Consider the following 23,259-nt stretch of genomic DNA (forward strand, 5'->3'; position numbering starts at 1 on the left):
TCGAAGTAGCACAGCACCATGGGACTTGGCGTCGGAGTTGGCACTGCGTTCACCATGCAAGCATAATTATGCGAGAATTCTTATCAGGTAATGTCAAAGCACGGATGTCGTATTACTATGCGCTAGTAATACGATAGGGCGTCTAGTTCTCAGGCGGATAGTTTTTATTCGACAGAATATATGCAAAATCCCCAGAAACAAGTGTAGTGCCCATCTTGTGTGCTTTAGAGTAGGGGGTGGAATTAATGGAAGGGTGAGGGAGGTGGCGCGATGAGCGAGATATTATACACTGGAAAACACTGGCCACCCCAGACTGGTGTATATTGAAGGATGCTCCAACTGTTCGCGGAACTCACTAGTTTCACAGCGAACGCTGTTTAGGGGAGCTCCCCCAGGGCTTACGCGTTAACCTCTTGGCTATTCACAATATTATCAAGGTGACCCGGAAGCAGGTACACTCGAAAATGCTCCATGAGTGGCTGTGCGGTTCATGTGGCACTTGTGGGCCGGGGAAAGACCGCTCAGGGGAATGTGCGCCGTGGGATGATCATATGATTCAGGCGGCCTAATCTATGGCTGTTTAGGGAGGCCTCCGGTAAACAATCTGGCATGGGAGGGGTATGCCGAGTAGGTACCGCTGTCACATTTTCGCCTAGGGGAGGGTGAAATATTTGTGGGTCCTTATGCATGCAGCGAGAGTAGAGAGCGTGGTCGGAAGAGTAGACACTTACGCGTTGTACGGTCACCTGTAAAATGACGAAGTATAATGACGCGCAAATGTGCATGTCTAAAGAAATACACAAGAATACATGTGTATATGGTTTTGGCATACAAAAGGAAAGTTGCCACGTGATTAGATAATTACGAAAGTAGCCTGTGCACTGAGCCGTAAAAAGGTTGCAGTCACTGTCAATCTACCGACGGCAAAAGGCAATGTGGGCACTAATTTAACGGTTGGTGGGTGCAACGCCAACTGGCGCTCCTCGCCTTTGAGTACGCTTCTGAGTTTGCGTTCCGCTCCCTTTGCTCCGGCCTCATTTAGCAGCGCGTTCGCTAGCGTCGCGCGAAACCAATACAGTGACGTCATCTGCCGCACCTACAGATATATACCATTTGTCGCTGCAGTTGCTCTGCTATAAACACAGAGGATGCCACATATCAGTCGATCACACGACATATGCGGCGGGCCGTGCCTCTCAAAATTTTACAATTGTACACAGTAAACTCATTTTATCAGAAAACGTTCAGCAAGTTCTTTATTTATAACGGTATACGTCGGTTTCTGATGTCCCTCAACCGTTGCATATGTTTTAGAGGGACATGTGTTCACGAATGACCTTAAGACGTCCTATAGAAGAAGAGGGAGGTTAAAAGCGCACGTGCAACAGACTACTGAACATCATTTCGGAAGCTACGGCTGGCGACGACGAACCGGATGCCGAGTCTACGGGGCCGCTGGTACATGAGCGTGCTTCGTGACTGGCTGGTCACAGCGACCGGCGATGCGCCACAATTACTCTGCCAGCGAATCAACATTTTCACACCTGCAGAAAGGCGCCTGCGTTCGATCACTGATGCTTTCGCTTGTACTGTTACATTATTTTTCAAACAAAAGTTGCATAAACCGCCCCTCATAACATGATTAAACGCTGCCGCGGGTGACTAGGACTTCTTTATAGCCACTTTACCAGCTAGTGATCATTTACAGCGTAAATAAATTCTTGTCATTAAAGGGACACGCTCCTTGTAAATAGCGCACATTTTCTTTTGATGAAGCGAGCATGTAACAAAGAACATACGGGGGGACAAACGGGGTAAGAAACTGCACTTATTTACGAAAGAAATATTGCGAAAATCACTCACCTGACGAGAGAGAGATAACGTATGCGAGGACAGCAATGAGCACGAGCAGCACGAGGAAGCCGCTGAATACGGCGTACACCATGTATGTGAACGGCGGCACTGACATTTCCTCCCTGCGGCAGAGAAGGAGTGGCGCTCGACTCTGATGCTTAATAAATGTTCGGGCGGCCAAAGAGTTAAAAGTCCACTTAGAACGTTGGCGCCTGTAAGGATCTCTATTTCCTGATTTATCTACACTACTCTTTGGTAATCGCGCAAACGCCACTTCACACACATACCCCACAAGGGCCACAAAGTAGTCAGTAAACTACTGTCGATGCGATGTTTGCTGTAGGTTCTGTCGATGCGTGCAGTTACAGTCGCAATGCTGAAATGGAATTGGTGCGGTCAGAAGAAGGCGGCTGAAGCGAGGGGTCGGAAAGGGTGGTCGGCGTGGAAGTAGCTATTGGCAGTGTTAAAGGCACGTATCTTGACACACTTCTTAACTTGCGTATTTGGCGTACATAGTTAAAGCCGCGGAAAAGAGGCAAGAGTGGCATCTGGAGCCAAAAAGAATGTTAGGATTGCTACAAAAGCAGTTTGGTGAACTGTTCACCTGTGCACAACGAGAGAGTCAGAATGTAACCGCCTTCACTGGAAGACACCATGACGTGCTCAAAGAAAGAGAATGCGTCGAGCACAGCACACAGGTCGGACACTCAAGTGGCATAACTCACCGTGAGCACCAGAAGTACTCAAGCAACCCTTCCACAACCTTATGCATTCACCAAGAGAATAAAGAACTGCACCTCATTACCAGGAATTCGGGACAGCGCCCAGCCAGTGCTGCTAAGCCTAGCGGCCTATCACGTTCTGTTCTGCATGCCACTCGGCCACTCTTTTATCACGAATGGTGTAAACGCATTATTTTTGAATGTTCGAAGCTATGCGCCACGTCGTGGTAGCCAAGGGAACTAGAAACACTTTTCCCAAATTCCTGATACTAGTAACAACACAGGGACTGAGGCCTATGAGAGGAACACCCAAACGTGTAACTTTGGTACTCACGCATCGATGTATGACGGCGGTGTCGTTCCTTCGAATTCTTCGGGCATACTCACAGTGCGCTGGTACCATGGCTCTTCTTCATCCGGAAATATGATTTCACTGGAATTGGAGATTAATGGGAGATGATTTGGCCCTGCAGTGGATTTTAGTGTGGCCGATGCTGGAGATGATGGTGATTGATGCCTAGGATAGTGCGCTAGCTGTTGTCTGCAGCCGCAACGCAAAAATGTGGAGAGCTTTAGCGTATTATAGCTAGGAAATAATGTTATACTGCTACTTCATTGAGCGTGAACAATCATGCTTGACCTTCACTTGCGTGCCATGTATTTTGGAAACGTTGAGTTATTTTACGCGAAACATCCTGCGCATGTTACATGACTACGTGACAATGAAACTACTTATAACAAAACGCCATGAAGTTTTCAACATTAATCGTTTTGTGCAATAAGTTGCAAAGAGAGAAAAAAGCTGTAACTGAGTTGGCGCACCCAAGCGAGAAAGAAATCGCGTACCCGGCTAGGACGGCCTCTGCTGGTGTCAGTTTTAGCGGTGGTTCCGGAGGTTTGCCGTCCTTTGAGACACCGATCTGCAGGGTCCTGCGTACGCACAAGGGCGAGTACATCGGGAAAAAAGAAGAAAACACTTGAAACATCCAAGAACGTTGGTGCCCAAGCCCATCTGCTTCCCAGTGATAGCGCTAACCACATGCGCAAGGACACTTGAGAGCTACATGGGAAGAGAAGAAGGTACTCATGCCGTGATCTAAGTCAATGACATGTATTGTAGGGGTGTGGCACAGTTCACGCCATTTTAAGTTTTTGTACGTTTTATACATTGTACTCAGATACATTCCCATGATATGGTGATATTCGTACTTTCACACACATTACATGGAAATGCACAACTAAAGCCAACCTCTTAAAGTCGCCCAACGCGGCGCTGGTGCTGTGGTAGGTGACGCTGGACAGCGGCGCTCTGGGAGACCAGGGGGTGCTAGGCGCCATCACGGAAGCTACTGGAAATCTGGACCGAGGACTCCACCCACAATCCGCTTCGGTCTCGTTGCTTACAATAAAAGTTACCTCTCTCTCTCTCTGTTTTGGCCCCGTCGGAAGTCCAAGAATTAGTTTTTGAAAAAAAAAAAGGAAATGGAGCAGTAATTGTCTTACATTTCGGTGGACACCCGAACCGTACCGTAAGGTAAGGCAGGAATTTGGGAGTGAAATAAGGAAATCGGAAGTCTGAGACTTTTCTACATTTCGTTCCCGGCGAAATATACTAACAAAGCCGCCCTCACCAGAGCAGTAGAACGCCATAGCGGCAGAACGCCATAGCAGTAGAACGTCATAGCGGTAGAACATCATAGCGGCTGAACACCATAACGGCAGAGCGCCATAGCAGCAGAACAGCATAACAGCACTTGTAGAACAGCACGAGGGAAGCAGACGGCAAGAAGCAGCACACACAAGTACCGCTACAGAGCTACATAAGTATGCTGACTACGCGCTGTTCTATGGGTGATGAGAAAACCAACTCGCCCAAACAGACTCAAGCGACATGAATGGAACTGCATCGCACTAGAACGCCATAGCCGCTGAGTTGCCACAGCGGGCTCTGGTTGCGACAAGAAACGCAGGGATGCCAGGAAAGCGCGCACAGCAAGAGGCTCACTTTACAGTTTACTGCGCCGTACTATCTGATGCTTGAAAATGCCTCTAACGCATGCGCATGTTGACCCCTTCCTACTCGTTCGCATGCTTACCCCTTCTTGTCGACAAATATATCTTTGGGGGTGTCCTGGCTTTGTTGTGCGCTCCTGCGGTGCAAGGAAGGAAAGAGCGGCACACTTAAAAATCCATCGTACTAGAACGCCATAGCCGCTGAGCTGCCACAGCGGGCTCTGGTTGCGACAAGAAACGCAGGGATGCCAGGAAAGCGCGCACAGCAAGAGGCTCACTTTACAGTTTACTGCGCCGTACTATCTGATGCTTGAAAATGCCTCTAACGCATGCGCATGTTGAACCCTTCCTACTCGTTCGCATGCTTACCCCTTCTTGTCGACAAATATATCTTTGGGGGTGTCCTGGCTTTGTTGTCCGCTCCTGCGGTGCAAGGAAGAAAAGAGCGGCACACTTAATGAAAAGGAAAAAGCAAGAAAAAACGAGCAGACTGGCCGTACTGAATAAAATAAAGTGTGCTTACACTACAGGCGAAGAGCTGTTGGGGCTGTTCGGCTGATCCATTCTTCCTCCTTCTCTTCTTCTTAAGAGCTGCACACGCGGTACCGGACACCGCTATTCTTCTTTCTCGTTAGATTAACTGGCTGGCAGAGGAGAAATAATGAGGAGCGCTTCGAAATGAACAAAGGTAAAGTAAAAAAATTCGAAGAGTCACTTATCACTGCCTACGTGTCGGAATGCGAAAGCATGTCGTGGATGCAAGACGTAGACGTTTGGTTGCGTTTTACGAACTTAGTTTATTTAAGACGATGAGTCTATTTTTTTTTCTATGTGTGACACCACCCGCCCGCACACACGCGCGTATTTGTTTTCCTTGAAAAAACAAATATCTCCAACAAACGGCCTCGAGCCTCCCTTTGTAAATAAATAATTCATTCATTCATTCATTCATTCATTGGGTAAAATAGAAGCTTCAAAAAGTCAATGAATTCAATGTCATTTATACAAATGGGCACAGTGGGATTAGGGGAAACATATCAGCTGATATACCAGTCAGATCAGCTGAGAAGAAGGAAACATCGTCGTGTTCCGGTTACTAAGGGATTTATATATATAAAGTAACAGTTCAGAGAGCAAGTATTAGAGAAATGAAACTAGTTATGGCATGAAGAGGGGCACACAAACCTGCATATTTCAAGAGCTTAAGAACGCTAAGAATGTATCACCACTTTTTCCGGCAAACCTGGCTGGATATGACCGATTCCCCCACTATGCCAAAATCGCTTTGGGACGGCAGATAGATTCTTTATTCTTTAGCGAAATTTTTTTTTTCACTCATAACTATCCCTGGGTGTGTTCAACCTTCTATGTCGGAAATCTGGTTACTTAGCGATTTATAACATAGTTTAGGAAGCTCTGAGCTGCACTTTCTCTGCCGTCTGTCCTCACAAATTGGCCACGTGGTTGGCCAATCAACTTTGGGTTCTAAGGTGAAAATTACCTGCTTGATATATATTTTACGTGCTCTCTGTGGTTTGTTATTCCTTTTAGGTCATAGGTAAGCCACATTTTCACTCTTCAGTCGCGTGGTCCATAAATAGGGTTTTAAGCCTTCCGGCAGTACAATCTGCCGTTGACGAAAGCGCGACCCGTTTCCTTGGCTGGGGAGTCGCTGGTGACTTATTCATTGTATTCTCTTACTTTTCTTTTCTCTTACTTTTCTTTCCTCTTTTAATTCCTCATTCTCCCGACAACAATACACCTTTGAAGTATTTTGGTCGCCAACTACCTTTTGGTAATAACCAGTTTATATATATCGTAGCCTGTTGTCTCCTCTTTCAACGATACATCAGTGGTGCGGGAGGCGACTACTTCTAAGATCTCCCTTTACGATCTGACTAGTGAGCGTCGTTTCTGCTGGTAAGTTGCGCTTAGCATCGGGAAGCCTAGCATATACGCCACTCCTCGAGTTGATGCTCTCTTCCAGACCTTTTAATTCGAGAGCATTTGAAGTCGCATTGGAAAAAAAATGTGTCGTCGGTCACAACAATTAGCTGATTGGATGAAGTGGACTGACGTCCCCAGACCGGATAATTCCCATTAGTTGATGAGAAGTGACGTCACCAGACCCGACGTGACGTGATTTCTGGTAAAGGCATCAGCTGCTTCAAATGCTACCTCAATGCCATCAAAATAATCTAACTAGGTGAACGGTGCGTGTACTTGGTTCCTGGCATGGCGAACCTTCGGCATCACATGGAACAAAAGGAATGTTAAATTCTCTTAAGGACACGAACCTGATACGTGCCTCTTGGAAATACTGTGTGCATATGCGAGTGCTTTGGTCGCAAGTGAAACTGCGCCTCCTCCTATTCGTTGTCTCAGCGTGCCGACAACACCGATAAGCCCGCGCTCCCAGCTGGAGATGGAGACACTAAGCCTGTGGCGCCATCTCGTGCATATACGGTGACCTCGCGAGTTTAACCTGTTTCACCGCATCAGCGGTGCCGCAGGGAATGTCAGTGGCCATAGTTCCTAACGTGCACTAAATTACAACAAAATGCGGTTAATTCAACTGCAAATTTTTATTTTGTTCATTCAACAACTACGGATAGATTCTCAACAGAGGATATGGAACATAAGGAGCTTGTGGAAGTTTTCTTAATGTTTGCCTCCATGGGAAGAAAACTTAGTAAACTTACTGAACATGGACAGCGATTTTTTCACTGCCACTCTGAAAGTGGAGATTTCTCCCTCTTAACTTTGCCGCTGGCCAACCGAGGCTACAGACGGACGTACGGACAGATTTTACTAACTTGGAGCTCTGATGCTAACGCATTAAAAGTTTTTTGGCTTACCTAATGTCACCTACAGTCTACAAAGGGTGCGACTGGTGTTAGGTGAGTAGGTACAGTAGGTACAGTACTTAGCTAATGTCGCCTACAGTCTACAAAGGGTGCGACTGGTGTTAGGTGAGTAGGTACAGTAGGTACAGTACTTAGCGAATGTCACCTACAGTCTACAAAGGGTGCGACTGGTGTTAGGTGAGTAGGTACAGTACGGGGAACTTTGCACAAAAATGGAGAGCAAATTTAATAGTAACTCTCGGTATTATGTTCGCAGTAACTGCATACCGGTCATAAATAAGCGTGCGTACAGAAGCAGTTCACGCAATACCTGGAAATAAGAGCGACTTCCGACACTTTGCGTAGTATTTTACTCGCGTTGTGCATGACGAAAGTTTTCTGTGTCTTATTTCTCGGCGGAAGGAAGAACTTTTATCTAAAAAGTCTTCAAAGTGATCATGAGGTCACTCCGGAGGAACTGTTCTTAAACGCCGGCCGCGCCGGTTCTCAGCCGGTGGTGAGGCCCCGGTGCACGGCGCTGAGAAGGTACGACGTGTCCTGGCTGCAGGCGGCCAGGTCATCCTGCTCTACGTTGAGCACAGCGAGGCCCATCAGGTGTTTCTTTTTGACGAGTTCTGTCTGCGAGAAAGGTTGGAGTTTCACGCAAGCAAGACACCACGTTGAGACCTAATCGCCATAGCAGCTGTGCCAACAGAGTTTACGTAAAGACGCAGTGAATTACGCTCAGCTATAAAAGCCAAGGTTAAGGGACCAACGCTCGGTGGGTAGCTACGTTACAGTTAAGATGCAGTTAGTTTTGAGAAACTGGAAGCGAGTAAGACGGGATTAGAGGATCGATGGAAGAGAAAAATGAAGCGGTTATGCTGGGGACAGAATTGAGCTATCACAGATACAAAAAACATTAAAAAAAACAACTCGAGAATCAGGACGGCTGAGTGTGCGAGAGCATCACAGCTCTGTTCATAGCTGGGTACTGGAAAAACCAAACAAAGCATCTCACAGGTCGGTTACCATGGTGTAACACGAGATTGAATGACAGAAGTTGAGGCATTTTAATTTCGCGATATATTGAAGTCAAGAATTTGAGAGCGACATGCATATATGTACCAGTTGGACACCATTTTTTTCAGTCATACTCGTTCTTAGACTAGCACTCCTCTACAATCAGGAGCCTCACATTGGGCGGTGAGTTTTGTAGCAGATGCCGTAGAGGTAGAGTGGCACATGTCTCCGCTCTCGACATGCCTCCTATTTCCACAATAGCCTACTTTCGGCCATGCTTGCTTTTACAATAACCCTTCTCCTTCCATGGTAAACACCCTCCGCCCTCGCCACACCGTCCTCCAGTTCCTTCCACGGTAACCATCGTTCAGTTACGCGTTCCTTCGTGCTCCTCCTAAATCGTGCTCCTCCTCCATTTAACTTGATTACTGCGCACCGTTATCACAGAACGGTCGTTCATACACGTTGGCGTTGACGTACCTTAAGGACGACAGACCTCGCGCTTTCGAAGCCAATCCATTCATGCTTGCTGTTGGAGGCCGTATCACATTTCGTATTATTTTCCCACTTCAACGTCCACGATGCCAGTTCTTGGCAAAACTGTGCAATGGAAGAAAGTAGCGTTTACGTCAGACTCTGAACCCGGCGGTTTAGATATTCGCGTGCTGCAATTCCAGTGAGCACGAAGCCACCTTACGCCCCTTTGAATCCGCCCTTTTCACAAGATGTGGCGCCCCGTGGGGAGTGGTGATAACTCGTTTACTACTGGTTGAAAGCAAATACACGTGGCAGACACAGGTGCGATCTGGTTCCACGAGGAGGCAGCTGAGCCTGCGAAGTGGCAGGTGTGTGTGCCTGACAGCTGCCGCCATCTGTCGCAGGCACCTGTCACTAACATGAACTTCGCATGCGCAGTATAGGAGCTGGCGGTTTTATTTTGAACCAGTGGAGCTGGGGTTGAAGATGCGCGCATGTGCACGGCGGCCTTGTGAAAAATGTGGATTATATGGTTACTTACTGAAATTTCGTATATGCGACATTCTTTACGTGGCTGACGGCGCAGAATGTCATTTAGTGAACGAGGTGGGGTGGAAAATGTATAAAGTGCTGAGCTGCAGTGTTTCCGACTAGGCCACAAAAACAGGCTTGGTGATCCATGTTTCCTTCAAGCTATAATCTCATCAGTCACGCATTTGCCCCTATACGGGCACTGCAGGCAGGCGTAGCAAACTTGCAGGTATAGCAGAAAAATAAGTGGCTAGAGAGAGATTTTGCAAAAATATAGCACGCAAAAGCGAAGAACAATTGATATGCAGCCGGCAGCGTAGGAAGAGTTTTAACACAACGCTGAAGTTGTTTATTTTCCCCATCTCAGGCTTCTTTCTTCAAAGGCTCGAGCTCCACCACCAAAACCGCGTACACTCACGGTCCCCTAAATTCCCCTAAGAGCTGTTTCAGTTATGTTCAAAAACGCTGTTTCAGTTATGTTCGGCGTTGCGTACATAACAGAGTAACCGAGGCTTACTTGGCAGACACCACTAGGACTAGCTACGTTTTCTGAGGGCTGGGATTATTCCGATATTGCCTAGACTCTCAGAACCTATACTGCGGATAGGAAAACATATTTTTCTCGAAGCAGTGCCACTCCTCGTGCATTGCTGTGATTCCACGTACAAATTCACGCCTCACTGTGTCACTGCAGTGAAAACTAGTATGCCGCGCTGCATGCGATAATAGAGTTTTAGCATAGCGCAGGTGTATTAGCGTACATTCTGTACGTACTACAGCGGACCGGCATGATGCCACGCGCAGGGACGAACACGCCGTCGCGCATGTGCACAACACCAGGCCAGTCCACAATGTACAGACGCGTACAGTCCCGGCCATAATATTACGGAGCGTGCATCGGCGATCGAACTCTTGCTGCACCTTACCTTGAGAAAATTAGGAAGTAGGCTGGTGCGTTAGCCATCATATCTTCTCTACAGAACTGGCGAGAAAATTTGAAACGCTGAAGCTTGCTTCGTAGTATTTTACCTCACCTGTACGTTCTTGCCAAGCTAAAACTCTCTACAAGAGCGGATTCTCCTGCGTTCTCCTCTAATTAAACTTTACACACAGTGTGTGTGCGCATGGATGTGTGCGTGGGTGTGTGCGTGTGTGTGTGCGTGCGTGCGTGCGTGCGTGCGTGTGTGTGTGTGCGTGCGTGCGTGAGTGCGCGTGTGCGTGTGCGAGGGAGAGAGAAAGAGAGAGGTCAAGCACAGCGGAGACGTACTAGAGTGCACAGTTGATCAGATCGCTGCGGTGGGACGCGAGGGGAAGACGCTCACAAAATCCATGCTGCGAAATTGAGCTTCTCTTGAAAGGAAGAAAATGGCCGCCACATGTTACGTCCTGACGTGGTCCGGACCAAGTTAGCGCATGTTCCTATGCCAGTCGATCGTCACGAGGTTTGTACACGCGACGTGGTAGTACGTACCACGACGAGGGGCACGTCGTCGGGCGTCGATTTGACAACCAGGTCGCCCATGTCTTCCTTGGCTGGGTCGGCGAAAACGTATTTTTTGCCCACTGTCGACACGGTGGGCACCAACTTGCTGCTCAAGTGCGGTGCGGGGCCCAGGATGAGGTTGAGGACGTCCACCTGTAGAAAAAATAGAGAAACTCGCAGAACAGTTACCTTTGTAAAGTGAGGTTTAGCAACAGCTATTTGCTGCGGTGAATATATTGTCGTTTATTCGCTATTGGTCTTCTCTTTAGGTAGAATGTGCATGACGTCACTGTTTCGTCACTCATGACATCACTGTGTACGAATCACTCAGCGTGGTGCGTTGCCATGGTACATTACAGGGACGTCATGCATGAAGTCACAACATGAGGATCAGTCAGCGTAGCGCGTTGCGGTGGCGTAACGCGTGATGAAGCTGCATGCTGACCAATAAACGAGGCGCGCTGCTATAGGACGCCGACGCCGCATAGCCGGGAAACACGCCTTTAACAGTTTTCGCTGTAAAATGCGACAGTCTCAACTGTCCGCCATCTCTCGCAAAGCGCTTCTACAGCCTTCCTGTGCGCGCAGCATTCGCGGCGATTTGCTCACGCAGGGCGCTGCATTTCAGGAGGCACGATTGGCAAAATTACTGCATTGCTGCGCCTGTTTAACGTAGTTCCTAGCTTCAGTAGAAAGTCTAGTTGGGCTGCTTGGTATGCATTTGTCTTAGAAAAGGATTAAATAAAAAATGGAGAGCACGAGCTGCTGGCACACGAGTTGGACAGTAGCTAAAAAAACTAGTGGACAAATACTGATCTGCGCTCTGTAGATGATTTTTCTTCGTGTGTTGCTTCTTTCTCGCTGTTTGCTAACTTGAGTGACAGGTTCACAGAGTGTGCAGACAAGGGTTGACTTTATGAATCGTAAATATGTTTGCAAATGGCTCGGATGTCCACTCCGTAGAAGTAAATGCAATTTTAGGCTGGTCTCCGTAGACGTTGAGAGGCAGGTATATACGTATACAGTATGCATGCGTTAAAAAGCCGCGTGTCCAGCCATCAGACAAACAAAAACTATAAAGTGCGCTGATCATCATTTTGGTATCGCCGGTACACCACCGGAGAGGCCATGCACATTATGCCTTTGTGAAGCCCAGTAATAGGTTTTCGACTATAACGTCATCCACTGCGCAACACATCCATGTGTGCACACCGAATGTTTGTCCCAGCCCTGCTAATAATTTAGAACAAATAAAACAATCTTATCCCACGTGTGCGACGAGCAAGGAAATTGGTCGTTTTCGCAAAGTCTTGGTGCGCCATCTAGGCTGTCTAGTTTGCTTTTTGCGCTAGAAAAGTTATACAAGGGCTCCAAGCGCACAAGTGTGACATATTAGTGAGTTATGACATATTCCAGTCGACGATACGGAGCAATTTTTCTTGTTTTGCGAAACCGAAGAACGTGTTTCAACGGACTATTTGGATCCTGATACTGAGTTCTGATTGGACCGCTACGGGTATCGTGCTCCTTCGCGGATTCGGAGAGCTCCTCCGGATCGCCGATAGGAATGAGCCATTAGTTAACGGCATTGAATGGCAACATCGCGCTGCTTTTCAGCAGTGTAAGCAACTTACAGGAGTCTGCTTTGCACTCAACTGATCTGTTTGCTATAACTTCTCAAGCTGTTCTCGGTGGATCATTCGAATGCGTTAGCATTTCCTGTTACTGCTGATTCTGTTGTTGCCCAGCCTACAGGGTAGGACGCGGTAACCTTAATGGGTTAAGGCCCATACATGCGGATTTCGTTATTCTCCGCTTTTGTATCATAGATCTCTGAGAGTCCTCGTAACACTCCTTGCGCAGTGGTGCAGCGGTTAAACGATGCGCCACAGCCCCGGCAGGTGGCTGTTTCAAACACAGCCACCGGTGGTGCTTGTGAAGTTCAGTTGCTCTTCCTGAGCAACTTCTCGCGACCAATCATTAATTTAACGGCTGCCTGCCACGGTGGGTAGCTTGCCCACAAGCCGATGGGCAGGTTGTGATGACGTCACAAGGTTCGCATCACGTCACGTGTCAAACATGACAGCGGTCGCCATTTACGCTTGCAGAGACCGTTATAATGCTAACGCAATGGTTCCCGCATTCTATCACTAACTTCACTCGGCTTGAGAGAGTGCAACGAAAAGCTTTAAGGTTCATTCATAACAAATACAAACCCTCTGACTCCCCTACCGATCTTGCAGCATCATCTGGCCTTCCATCACTATTATCTAGGGCAAAAGAATCCCGCTTGAAGTTTTTATATCAATTATTACACAACACATACAGTATAGACGTGTCTAAATATGCATCCTTCTCACAGTCACGGCAATCCCGGCACAAGAATGCGCACACGCTGACTGAATACTCACGCCGAACGAACACACTCAAGCATTCTTTCTTTCCTTTAGCCATCAGCGAATGGAATCAGCTCGATCCATCGATTACCATGTCGGACTCACTATCTTCCTTCAGCTCAAGATTAGTAGAATGCAACAAGAATCAGTAAAGTATCAATAGTCCTACATTTTACCAGATACTGCCGAACAGCTACTTATTGATATTTCTTGACATGTTATCTTTAAGGATGATTGCATGCCTATTGCCACCCGTTACCTTCTTTTTCGCTTTCTTCTAGTTTATATTGTAAAATACTTCACATACTAGCATGCTTGCTGGAATGAACGACTCCTGCTGTACTTGATTTCTTTTTGTTTCAGTTCTGAATTTTCAAGTTATTGTTTGCTAACCTGCCTACTAGCAGTTATATAACACTTATGTAAGAGTTCTCATTTTTGTTGATCTGCTTGTAATTTATCTGTATTGTACTCTATATTGTACTGATGCCCACCTGCTACGGTCTCTTACTGAGACTGGCAGTATTGTAAATAAATAAAAATAAATAAAATAAATAAGCCAAGACATGGCGGGAATGCACGCGAGATGGCGCGAGCAGAACGAGAACGATGAGCTTGCTGCACGCACCAGGTTTTTGTTGAGCGCGTTGATGTTGCCGCCCGACTCGTACATACAAGGTGGGTAGGCTCTTCCTTGGACCACGAAGTTGTGAGTCTCCACAACGATGGCGTCCAAGTCACTGAGGTATGAACATAAAACAAAAGGTGTCAGGAGTGCCTGCTGTCAGCAGAACAAATTTAATGAAGAATGCTGTTGGCTTGAATGCTACACATGCTGCCATATAGAATTTGACGAAGCAAACTGAAGGTTGGTTGGTTGGTTGGTTTATGGGGTTTAACGTCCCAAAGCGACTAAGGCTATGAGAGACACCGTATTGGAGGGCTCCGGAAATTTCGACCACCTGGGGTTCGCTACAGGATTCAGAGTAGATGGTCTCTTCCGTCCCGCCTCCTGTCCCGTGTACTTTGTATCCTGCTGACCGCAAGGTCGTGGGTTCGATCCCGATCACGGGGGGGGGGGGGGGGCGTATTTCGACGGAAGCGAATTAAAACCCGTGTGGAGTGCAGCGTCAACGAACGTTAAGGGAACCCATAGAGTCTATTTAACCAAGAACCCTCCACTACGGCGTCCCTCATAGCTTGAGTCAATTCGGGGCGTTAAAATCTCCCAGTAAACAATCCACTATACTTTGTTTTCAGTGTTGTGTCTTCAGTTTGCCCTGGCGCTATTTGTACCAAAGCTGGGTGCCATAATATTCCCCGATGGAAGCAGCAGGAAGCGTTAATTTGGTGCTGAGGAGTAGTAAATATGGCAACACTGGCTCATCTCAGATTGCAAAGTTATTTTTTTTTTAATTGATTAGGACGATCGCGCTTCATTCCTCGCGCTCTTCGTTCAGAGCACTGTGAGTGAGGCGACACCTCAAAGTGAGTAGAGGCAAATCAGCCGCTACTAACCCGCCAAAGGAGGTCCAGTCGTAAGATTCGATGGAGGCTGGCAGTACGTGAGCCCATATCTTGAAGCCCTTGTTGGCGACGTCTTTGTGTAGCGCCTACAAACGTACGACACAGGAGTCCGTATCATTTCCCGTGCCTAGGGAGTGCGAGCCGCGATAGCTGCCCTCTTTGTCACTTATATCGTGCAACTCCACAGAAGCGATAATGTGATTGCGGGATCGCGTCAAAGATGAAGGGACGAAGTGAACTAATTAGCGAGTGAGTGAGTGAGCGATCGCAAGAGCGAATGAATGATGCGTGAAGAGAGTGAGTATAAGAAGTGTGATCGTATGTCAAAAGAACGCATAAACAGTGGCATCAGGCACTTTCGCCACAAATGCATAGCTATAACGTGTATGATGCATGTCTATAGTTGGATAAAACCTAAAAAAAAAAAACAGCATTTAGTAGCTATGGGCGATGGTTTGCGGCGCCCAGCATTATTCTGCTGACTAACAACAGTGAATTAAATTAGTTTGTAATGTTTGACTGTATCAAATAAGATGCAAGCATCACATTTATTGAGCTTACAATTTTGTCTCGTGGTTACCTTCTTGTTTAGGTAGCAAATAATTAAACAGTGGACTACGCACGGAGGAGTTCTATTCGCCTGAATGTGGGCGATGCTTCATTGCGAGCTTGAGTTGTATCCGACTATAGTATTCCTTCGCCAACAACTAGTATTCCTTTTTCATTGTTTAGTGATTACAGTTGCTAGTCCACCCAAGTGTTTGTTCCTTGTCGTTGTCCGTGTGTCTGCGTCTTGGTACTCTCCGTGTCTATATTAGCAGTGTTTTATTAAAATAATAATTAAAAGGAAAGATTTTTGCTAGTCCCGGGATCTGCCATCGCTAGTGGGAGCACTTGAGCTGGGGCAGCGCAAAAATAAAGGGTAGTTGACAGACTGGAGAAGTGGAATGAAAGAGGTGAGGGGAAAGCCAGAAATGATAGCGAGGAGAGAGGCAATGTACGCAAGTATTCTATATACACAATAACATATGTACAGGATGTCTATACTCCAGGTCAATGTTCTGTGGCACTACAGCAGAGGCCAGAAAGGAAAGGGAAGACGACTGGTCTTTGTCCCCGCTCCGTGGGGTGTGGATTGTTCATTGTTCGATCTATGGGTGCGGAGGGGTGAAGAGGGGGAGGCTGGAAGGAAGGAAGGAAAAACTTTATTTTCACTAATGCTTTTTCCTGCGGTTTGGGGGCATCTTCAGAGACGTCTCGGTTCTATCCCCAGGAGCCTTCTCTGTAGAAGTCGTCCTCCTCTAACCAATGGTCGGTTGGCCTCAGTCCAGGGCTCCGCTGGCCACTGCCGACCGTTGAGCTCGCTGTACCAGACCTTGTTGGTCTTCACAGCGGTCGCTGCACAGCAGTCTCCCACTGCTCCGCACTCGGGTTTTGTATTTTGGGGACCACGTCTATGTTTTGGCAGGCCCATGTGAAGTGGTATAGAGTAGGTTTTTCGTCGCACCAGGGACATTTGTCCGCGTATATCGTAGGGTGCATTTTGTTTAGTATATGTAGGTTTGGGAAAGAGCATGTTTGTAATTGCCTCCAAGTGACAGCTTCCTCTCTGCTGAGAGATTTATGCGGCGGGGGATAACGCTTTCTTCTGCCTCTATAGTTTTGTAGTATGGCCGAGTATTCCCTGGGTGCTGGCGGAAGTTCCGCGGTCTCGTCAGACGCTCGGAGGGAGGCTGGAGAGACGGTGCGGGGTCGCTAGTAGTGAGGTAGCCCACTCACCACACACGAGGAGAAAGGCCCACTTCCTTCCTTTTCCTGGTCATAGCCTCTGATGCAGTGCCACAGAAAGCTGACCGGTAGTACAGTGTTGTGAAAAGTCTTCAGGCGTCGGATACAACTCAAGAACGAAGCAGCAGATGACCCTCAAAGAGGCTCTCCAGACAATGGGTTAATCCCCATTAATCTCCCCACCCCATGCGATTTCACCCTGGTAGGTCCACGGGGATCGGTGAAGGAGGAGATGTGGAGAATCGATCGACGCCATTGGCTGGAGGGGCTCCTTTGAGGGGCATCTGCCGCTTTGTTCTTGAGTTGTATGCGGCTAGTAGCATTCACTAGTAACACGCGCACTGCCTGCGCCGCACTCCTTGCCTCGTAAAGGACTGTCTCCTTTGCCACGTCCCCGAGCGGCTTGGTGAACACGGCACCATCCCATCCGGTGTAGCTGGTGCGCAGGGTGTTGATGAGCCCCACTACGATTGGGTCCGCCGCCGTCGTGAACTGCGGAAGTGCCGCGAACCGCAGACCGGCCAGCACTTTCAGGTGAGCCGTCTGCTTCAGCGCCAGCCAGTCGGCGATGCCGTCCACTGCGAGGGCAAGGCCGACGATTAGTTCCAACGAGCTTCTACTGCTCACTGCACATATATATAGTTACAGTAGTTTGGTAGTTAAGCACAAAAGCAGATAAAGCTCTCTAGAGGTTTTTTCATGCGTCAGCATAATGCTCCTATGCGCGCAGAAAGTGTCAATCTATGGCGGCGTCTGAAACCTTGAGGGAGCGAATTCAAAGTCGGGAGAGGGAGAGAGGATGAGTGGGTTGGAGGCGAAAGGTTGCGGAAGGGAAACCGGTCATCAATCAGAATAGGGGGGTGGGGACAGCGGTAAGGTAGGTACAGCGTGGCATACTGTGATTGCTGGATTTCATAGGGCGAGTTTAGCGGGGAACGGCGCGTCAGACTGTGATTGGTGGACTGGATCACGCCACCCGCCAAGCTCAGGGGTGGACACTAATGCTGAGTCATATTTGTAGGATGATTCACATAAACCGTCAGTAATTTTTTAATTCGATGACCTGCCATGTGGCTCATGGACTATCATACGGTATAAGGCAAAATCCTGGTGGCTATTTTCGTGCAGCAAACAAACCAGGCACCGGTGTCGTTGCTACGAGTCATCCACATAAATTGGTCTTCCTAATGAGTGGCCGTGTGTTCAACTTCCTAAAGTACTCACCTTCTTGAGGCCTTTATTTCTGCGCAACCGGTTTCATACGAGCACATCACGGAGATTAGCGGAGAGGCACACCAGGCGGGAACGTGAAACAAGAACTATAGTTGTTCGTCTCCATTAACTTTAAAAACGCTACTATGCGCTGCTTATTTTAGCTTTTAATTTCTCTTCTGGAGTACAATACCTATCAAAAAAGAATTGGGCGTGGGCAGAGCAAGGAATGCGACGGCAAGATAACCGATGCTCATTAAGGGTAACGGACTGGATTCCGTGAGGAGGCAAGCGTAGCGGGGGTGGTAAGAAGTTAGAGCGGGTGGAGGTTGAGGTAAAAATGAGGCGGCTGCTGCTCGAGCAGGGCCTTATTAATGGGATAGATATGGGAAAAGACTTTGTCCGGCACTGGGCGTAGTCAGGTGGGTGATGATGATGATATCTATGATGATGATGATATATCTAGAGTTTTGGTTACTGCATTTGTTTCTGATTTTTGTTGCAGGACATCACAGCGGTTATCAACTATTCCGAAGTTTATAATCTGTGCGCTGTCTATTTGCTGTCCACAGGCGTCGTGACAGTCTGCTAACCACCTAGTTTTGGCCCCAGTAAGACGGCCGGATTTATTGATAGCGGATCTACAGCCATTTCGCAACAGCTATGTGCAAAGGGCTCTGACATGTCCCATTCGTCTCAGTCCCGTCTGGATAACTCACTGACCAGTAGGTGAACGAGGGAGAGGTTAGTTTGTACAGCCTACACCAACGGTGACTCGGCTTACCCAGGAGGGAGTCTCCGCTAGAGCTAGTTCATTAAAATACAAAACATTACAAAATTTTACTGTGAAACTGTTATGTAATATGCCGTTATGGTAATGCTGCTGGGGGCTTGCGGCGCTTCGAGTCAGGTTTCTGATACGGATGCAGAATACCACGGCGCTTACCAGGCGGCGTTACGGCCCCTGTCCGCTCCTGGATGCTCCCCGTGGCGTCGATGTCGAGGCCGTCGTAGACGACGTAGGAGCAACACTCGACGCACAGCTGAGTCCGAGTGAAGGGAAACTTGTGCTTGGTGCTCATGGTGGGGTCGTAGTAGCACAGAGCCGCAGGACTCGTGCTCGTCGCGTTATTCGCCGCTGCGTCAGCAAAGAACACGGCCAGCTCTCCGGGACATGCTCGATGGATGAATGGAAGATAGGAGCGTTCCCTTTGAAACGGGTTGTAGCAGTTGCTATAATCCTCGGCCTTTTTTTTTGTATTCCTTTACAGGTATTTTAAATAGGTCTATAATTTCGCCATTTTTTTACATACATTTTTAATGCTACAATTGTAACCTTATGTCACCTCGCTGCTTTTGAGCCACCAAACTTCTGATCGCTTTTTGTTAACTTCCACCGCAGATTCATTCACACGAGCAATGTTATCTCCCAGGGCCTCAGGAAGAGTGACTGTGCCGGCACCGAAATCCGGATGGATTGGTAGCATATACAGGAACTCTACATCACATCCCCAAGTAGCGCCATCTGTCGGCTGCGAGTAGCGAACACCGCGTAACTCGATGAGTATGCTTTCACTTGTGTTTGACTAAAGAGTACGATGAAATGATGCGCGACACTTCTAACCTTATGTCAACTCGCTGCTTTTGAGCTACCTTCGCTACCTATGTGATGCACAATACCACTTCTAAAATGCTTTCTGCGCTCGCATCGACTAATTCAATTGGCCGTAGGAAATAAATGATTTGTACCAAACATTCAAAAATTCCTGCCATAATTTTCGATGTCCCGCACCACGTAACACGTGGTGGTGGGCGCGCAAAACAGAAGCGTTTGTTCAAATTTTCTGGACTCGACAGCAACGAAAGTGCATTATTCATTCGCCACTTGTACTTTGTTTAAGGAATTCTCGATACGTGCTGAGAAACATTCTCTACCTGGACAGCTGTATGATAAGGATTGTGTTCTTACGGGTTTATCCTATTCTTATCGTCTTTCCGAGTGTCCTACTGCTCCATTCTCATGCGGAGTACTGACAGGTTTTAAGTGGCTACAAAGGTTCCCTCTGATCCGGTACTCGGCTTCTGTTGTGTAAAATGCTCCGAAAAATGGGTCTTTGACAACTCGTGCAGACCAAAACACGTTAGGAATGGCGCGCTTTGACGAAGATGTTCTTGCGGCATTAGGATCTAATAATCATGATCGTCATCATCACCATCATCCGAGTGGATGATTCCTTGTATTGCGGATGGTCAAAGATGAAGAGCCGAAAGTAATACTCTTCTTTCTTCCTGTTATAAATATATTTAGTTAGCCACAATGACGTACTTCCCGGGATCAGTTTTTAGTTTATTAGGCTATTTTTGTCGTCTCACAGATTTATGTTCAAGAGTTTTGTTGCATTTTAATGTCCTACTCTGCTGTAATGTCACTTTCATTTTAATTATGCGCCACCTGCATTATCATCCCGTACAATGCTCTTGAAAGAATGCATGAGAGTTTAAACTCGTAACAAAGGAATAAATTAAAAATAAATAAGGAGCCCCAATTATCTACTCAAATATTATTTTGGCGAGACCTAAGCACGAGCAAAAGGGTGCAAATAGCCTATATTTAAATGCCTGCTTCCCAGAAGCAAGCGGCCTTCATCAAACAAAAAGTGGTAGTTAAAAATAAAATGACTGCATGCTTACGTGGTGGAGCAGCTGCCAGTAAAACAGAAGGAGAAAAAAGCCCGATAGTGCATTTCACATTTGCTCTGCCGCCGAAGCAGTGGAGAGGACAGTGAATTATAACAGGTAATATACGGCATAGAAGTTGCAAAAATGAATTATATAAAATACACTGAAGTATAAACGGGGTGTACAATGTCATAGCGCCAATATTAAAACCAAGAATGTAATAAAATAACAATCAGATAACGTCATCACAAAGAAGCGCGCACAATATCTGAGAAAAAGCGCATAATATGCCTTAACTGTGGGAATGTGTATCGAGCAGTTTGATGTGCACGTACTTCATAAGAACGGTTTTTAAAAGGTGTCTGTGCGGCAGTTAGCAAGAGCGGTTTTTGTCGGTGATCGGCGCTTGAAGAACGATAAATAGGTGACAATAAAACAAGCTGCTGTAGTTGGTTCATGTCATTCAAAGGTAAATTAACAGCGTAAATGAAGAATGAGACGCAATGCAGTCTTGCCTTCGTTCGGGTCTCGTCTTTTATTTGCATTGCTATTATACCTTTGAACGAGCCATATGACACGATTCAAATACTGACTGCAGCGGATTTAACGAATCGGTTGCAAAATTTAAGAAAACTTCTGTTTCGGCTAGATGATGCGTAACTTTTTTTTTTTTTTAATGAATTTAAGCGCACAAGAACACGCACAGAAGAAGAGGAAACACAGGACAGGCGCTAACTTCATCTGATTTATTCGCAGGCAAGAGAGCAAATATATACATAAAAGGAGACATGCGCAGTAAAGAAACAGTCATTCCCCCTCTTCCTGATATGAAAAGGCTTCTAATAGTTCACGTGCCGTCCTATCACCGCCTCTGCCAAGTATCTTTATTTCTTTCAGCCGCGGCTCGCACGCTCTGCAGTTCGCACAGGGCTCTGCTAAATGTGTCCCTCCACCCCTTCATATCAGGAAGAGGTGGCATGACTGTGTGCGTGAGAAGTCTTTTAATCTTTTGCAGGCAGAGTACAGGTACCTTGAGCACTTATTGTGAACTGACTACGTGGTTCTTTACTATGCATGTCTCCTTTTATGTATATATTTGCTCTCTTTCCTGCGAATAAATCAGATGAAGTTAGCGCCTGTCCTGTGTTTCCTCTTCTTGTGTGCGTGTTCTTGTGCGCTTAAAACATTCTCGGAGATGTGAATATTGATACAATATCGGACAGCACGAATGCAAATGAATTCCGCGACATTATGCACCTGTACGCTTGTACAAATGTTGTGACAGCACCTACAAGGGTGACTATTGATACCGCAACGTCGCTGGATATCTGTGTTACCAACATGAGTTGTGAGGATATTTCTGCTGGTGTCATGATATGCGACCTCAGTGACCACCTTCCAGTATTCTGCTTGGGCCCCCCTGTGACTGGTAAATATAGAAGTAGAAAAGAAAGTAGCTGGCATCGCACAATTAATGACCAAAGCCTGCGACATTTTTGCAGCCTAATCGAGAAAGAAAGCTGGGACGACGTTTACAAGGAAACTAGTGCTACAGTCGCCTACAAAATATTCCTGAGTAGGCTGCTACAGTGCTACGATGCAGCTTTTCCCTTGCGCGAGCATAAAACAAAACGAAAAAGAATGCGGAAACCCTGGCTGACTGTGGACTTGTTTAAACGAATAAGAGAAAAAAACAAGAAGTTTCATGCTTTTCTTAAATGTCGTGATCTGCAGTTACTGGAAGAATTTAAATCCTACAGAAACAAATTGAACTCAGACCTGAAAAGGGCAAAGATCGAGTACTTTCGGGCTCAAATTCTTCGTGCTCGCAGTGACTATAAAAGGTTATGGGAGATGGTTAACGATCTAATGAACAAAAGGCGCTCAAGCCATTGTGTAACAGATATCACAGTCGATGGCGAACGTCAGTCTGATGATCAGCTTGCTGAAGAAATGAATCTTAGGTTCATTAGCACAGGGAAATATACAGGCCCACTTGCTAGCATGTCCTGCCATACACATGCAAACAGCCCAATGGGCTCTATCTCGCTTTTTCCATGCAGTCCAACTGAAATTTGCAAAATAATCGGAAGCTTGAAAAGTCACGTAGCGCCTGGAGATGACGGTATAAAGGCTTTGCCAATTAAGCATGTTGCAAATCATATTAGTCATGTGTTGTCCTATATAATCAACCTACTGCTTCTTACTGGGGAGTTTCCGGATGACCTTAAGATAGCTAAAGTAGTACCCGTAGCGGTGCAACAAATAAGGGGGCGGTGCAACAAATATGAATAACTACCGGCCAATCTCTGTTCTAACTGTATTCTCAAAAATATTTGAGTGCGTCATTAATGATAGACTTACCAGTTTTTTTTCAGAAACATAAAATAATAGCTGATGCACAGTATGGTTTTCAAGCAAATAAGTCTACGGAACAAGCTCTTATACATATAAAAGACAAAATTATAGAAAACATAGAGAAGAAACTCTTAACCCTTGGTCTATTTATAGATCTTCGGAAAGCGTTCGATACTGTGCAACATGACATATTGATAAAAAAGCTAGAGATCTGCTGGATTCGGGGCGTTGCACTAAGGTTGTTGCAAACGTACCTGAAAGACAGGTCACAGTATGTAGTCATAAACGATCGCACTTCGAGTAAAATGAAGATACAACACGGCGTCCCTCAAGGATCAATTTTGGGGCCC

At 46.8% G+C, this 23,259-nt stretch overlaps 1 protein-coding gene across 1 annotated transcript in view; it reads right to left on the reverse strand.

The window, feature by feature from the left end:
• Positions 1-7,942: 7,942 nt before the first annotated feature.
• Positions 7,943-23,259, reverse strand: part of LOC149364404 (uncharacterized) — a 40,327-nt gene continuing 25,010 nt past the window's right edge. Inside the window, exons 7-13 of the mRNA XM_089568685.1 lie at positions 18,819-19,010; positions 17,024-17,238; positions 14,864-14,958; positions 13,974-14,085; positions 10,938-11,102; positions 8,939-9,058; positions 7,943-8,074 (exon numbers count right to left, since the gene is read on the reverse strand). Of these exons, the coding sequence (XP_089424811.1) occupies positions 7,943-8,074; positions 8,939-9,058; positions 10,938-11,102; positions 13,974-14,085; positions 14,864-14,958; positions 17,024-17,238; positions 18,819-19,010 (1,031 nt within the window). The remainder of the gene's footprint in view (positions 8,075-8,938; positions 9,059-10,937; positions 11,103-13,973; positions 14,086-14,863; positions 14,959-17,023; positions 17,239-18,818; positions 19,011-23,259) is intronic.

The sequence above is a fragment of the Amblyomma mixtum genome, chromosome 2 (genome assembly GCF_055824585.1).
Source record: "Amblyomma mixtum isolate Tamu chromosome 2, ASM5582458v1, whole genome shotgun sequence".
Lineage (NCBI taxonomy): Eukaryota > Metazoa > Arthropoda > Arachnida > Ixodida > Ixodidae > Amblyomma > Amblyomma mixtum.